General features: G+C 40.6%; 1 protein-coding gene across 1 annotated transcript; it reads left to right on the forward strand.

Moving 5' to 3' along the window:
* Nucleotides 1-122: 122 nt before the first annotated feature.
* Nucleotides 123-1,427, forward strand: LOC111669192 (insulin-like growth factor-binding protein 2-A). The gene is made up of 2 exons (XM_023425461.1): nt 123-311; nt 675-1,427. The coding sequence occupies exons 1-2, from the start codon at nt 138-140 to the stop codon at nt 831-833; spliced, it is 333 nt and encodes a 110-aa protein (XP_023281229.1). The 5' UTR covers nt 123-137; the 3' UTR covers nt 834-1,427.
* The last annotated feature ends 64 nt before the right edge of the window (nt 1,428-1,491 follow it).

The following is a 1,491-nucleotide window of genomic DNA, read 5'->3' on the forward strand; positions in this document are numbered from 1 at the left end:
AAAAAATAAAAACAAATTAAAGTTCTATAAAACATCAGATTTCTTTGTTAGAAAACAATTTTTGACGTTGGCCGCCATGTGTCACAGAAACCCTGTGGCTCTCACACACCCAGATGTGTCTATGCAGGCCTGTAAACATGACTGCTGTTGTTGTCTCTGCTGTTTTCAAGACTCAGTGTCAGCAGGAGCTCGACCAGGTCCTGGAGCGGATATCCAAGATGCCCTTCAGAGATAACCGAGGTCCCCTGGAAGACCTGTATGCCCTGCACATCCCCAACTGTGACAAGAGGGGGCAGTATAACCTCAAACAGGTGAGTCCAGGCATTTTGGGAAAGAGGATGTTTTAGTTTATTGTTATTCTAGAGAGTCATGACAAACCATAGTATACAGCAAAAGTGTGTATTATCAGGGTTTTTTCTATAAGCACCAGTATTTAAAAAGATATCTTTGAAAAAAGATGCTTTATTGATAGTTTTAACAAAAAGAAATGCTAAACAGGTGACTTTTCTATCATTATCAAGGATGTAGTAGGGAAAAATGACACAAAGCCTCTCAAATGTCTCTGAATATAGAACTAAAAGAGGAAAAAACATATGAATCAAGGTTTTTTTGCTGTGAAAACTTGTTTGAATTGGTGTGTGTGTGATGCTTTACGACCATCATTTATGTTTCAGTGCAAGATGTCTCTCCACGGCCAGAGGGGCGAGTGCTGGTGCGTCAACCCTCACACCGGCCGACCTATCCCATCAGCCCCCACCGTGAGGGGCGACCCCAACTGCAGCCAGTACCTCAGAGAGCTGGAGCTGGAGCTCCCTGACATGGCCCAGATATAGTGCGGCATGAGACTAAATAAATAAATAAATAAAAACTAAAAAACTGTAAAGTACTTGGGAACAAAGAACATCTGAGTAAGCTATATATTATCTTTCTGTGTGTATGTTTCTCTAGTTCATTTGATGACAGTGACATTTCAAATCTTAACCACCAAAAAGGATTGAAAGATAGAGTCCAGCTTGCTGCGTAGGATGTAAGTGCAGATTACTTTTAAGGGGAGCAGTAAAGATAAGACTCCTTTTCCTCATAGATATTCAGTAGGCGTCAGCTGGAGTGTCAGTGTCTTTGCTTTACTAATTGTGACTTTGCTCAGATTTGCTCTGTTATCAGTGTTTTGTACTGTATGTGTTGAAAAACGAAAAAGCCTTCAACATATTTGGTGTTTTTAGGTGTGTGTTCGTGTCCTAGCTTGCAGACTACTGTTACGCCTCATGCTATACTGTAGGCTTTGAGTACACCTGGCTTTTAATACACAGTTGATACATAGTACATGTTGGCAGTAGCGTGCATTAAATGTCCAGCGCTAGGGAAGACATGACTTTAGACTGCCTAGTCATAAGCAGATAACGCTATTAAAATGTTATTAAATTCAATTTGTGCTCATTGTGTTTTTATTTTGCCTCTGCGCCAGTGAGAGCCAGTGCATTATTGCGATAT

This window comes from Seriola lalandi, unplaced genomic scaffold (assembly GCF_002814215.2).
Source record: "Seriola lalandi dorsalis isolate HSWRI2012SDOR001 ecotype SW California unplaced genomic scaffold, Sedor1 jcf7180002004643, whole genome shotgun sequence".
Classification (NCBI taxonomy): Eukaryota; Metazoa; Chordata; class Actinopteri; order Carangiformes; family Carangidae; genus Seriola; species Seriola lalandi.

Coding starts and splice junctions, on each gene's coding strand:
- LOC111669192 (XM_023425461.1), top strand. CDS start 138: ATGACTGCTGTTGTTGTCTCTGCTGTTTTCAAGACTCAGTGTCAGCAG. Junction 312..674: donor GGCAGTATAACCTCAAACAG/GTGAGTCCAGGC, acceptor TTTATGTTTCAG/TGCAAGATGTCTCTCCACGG.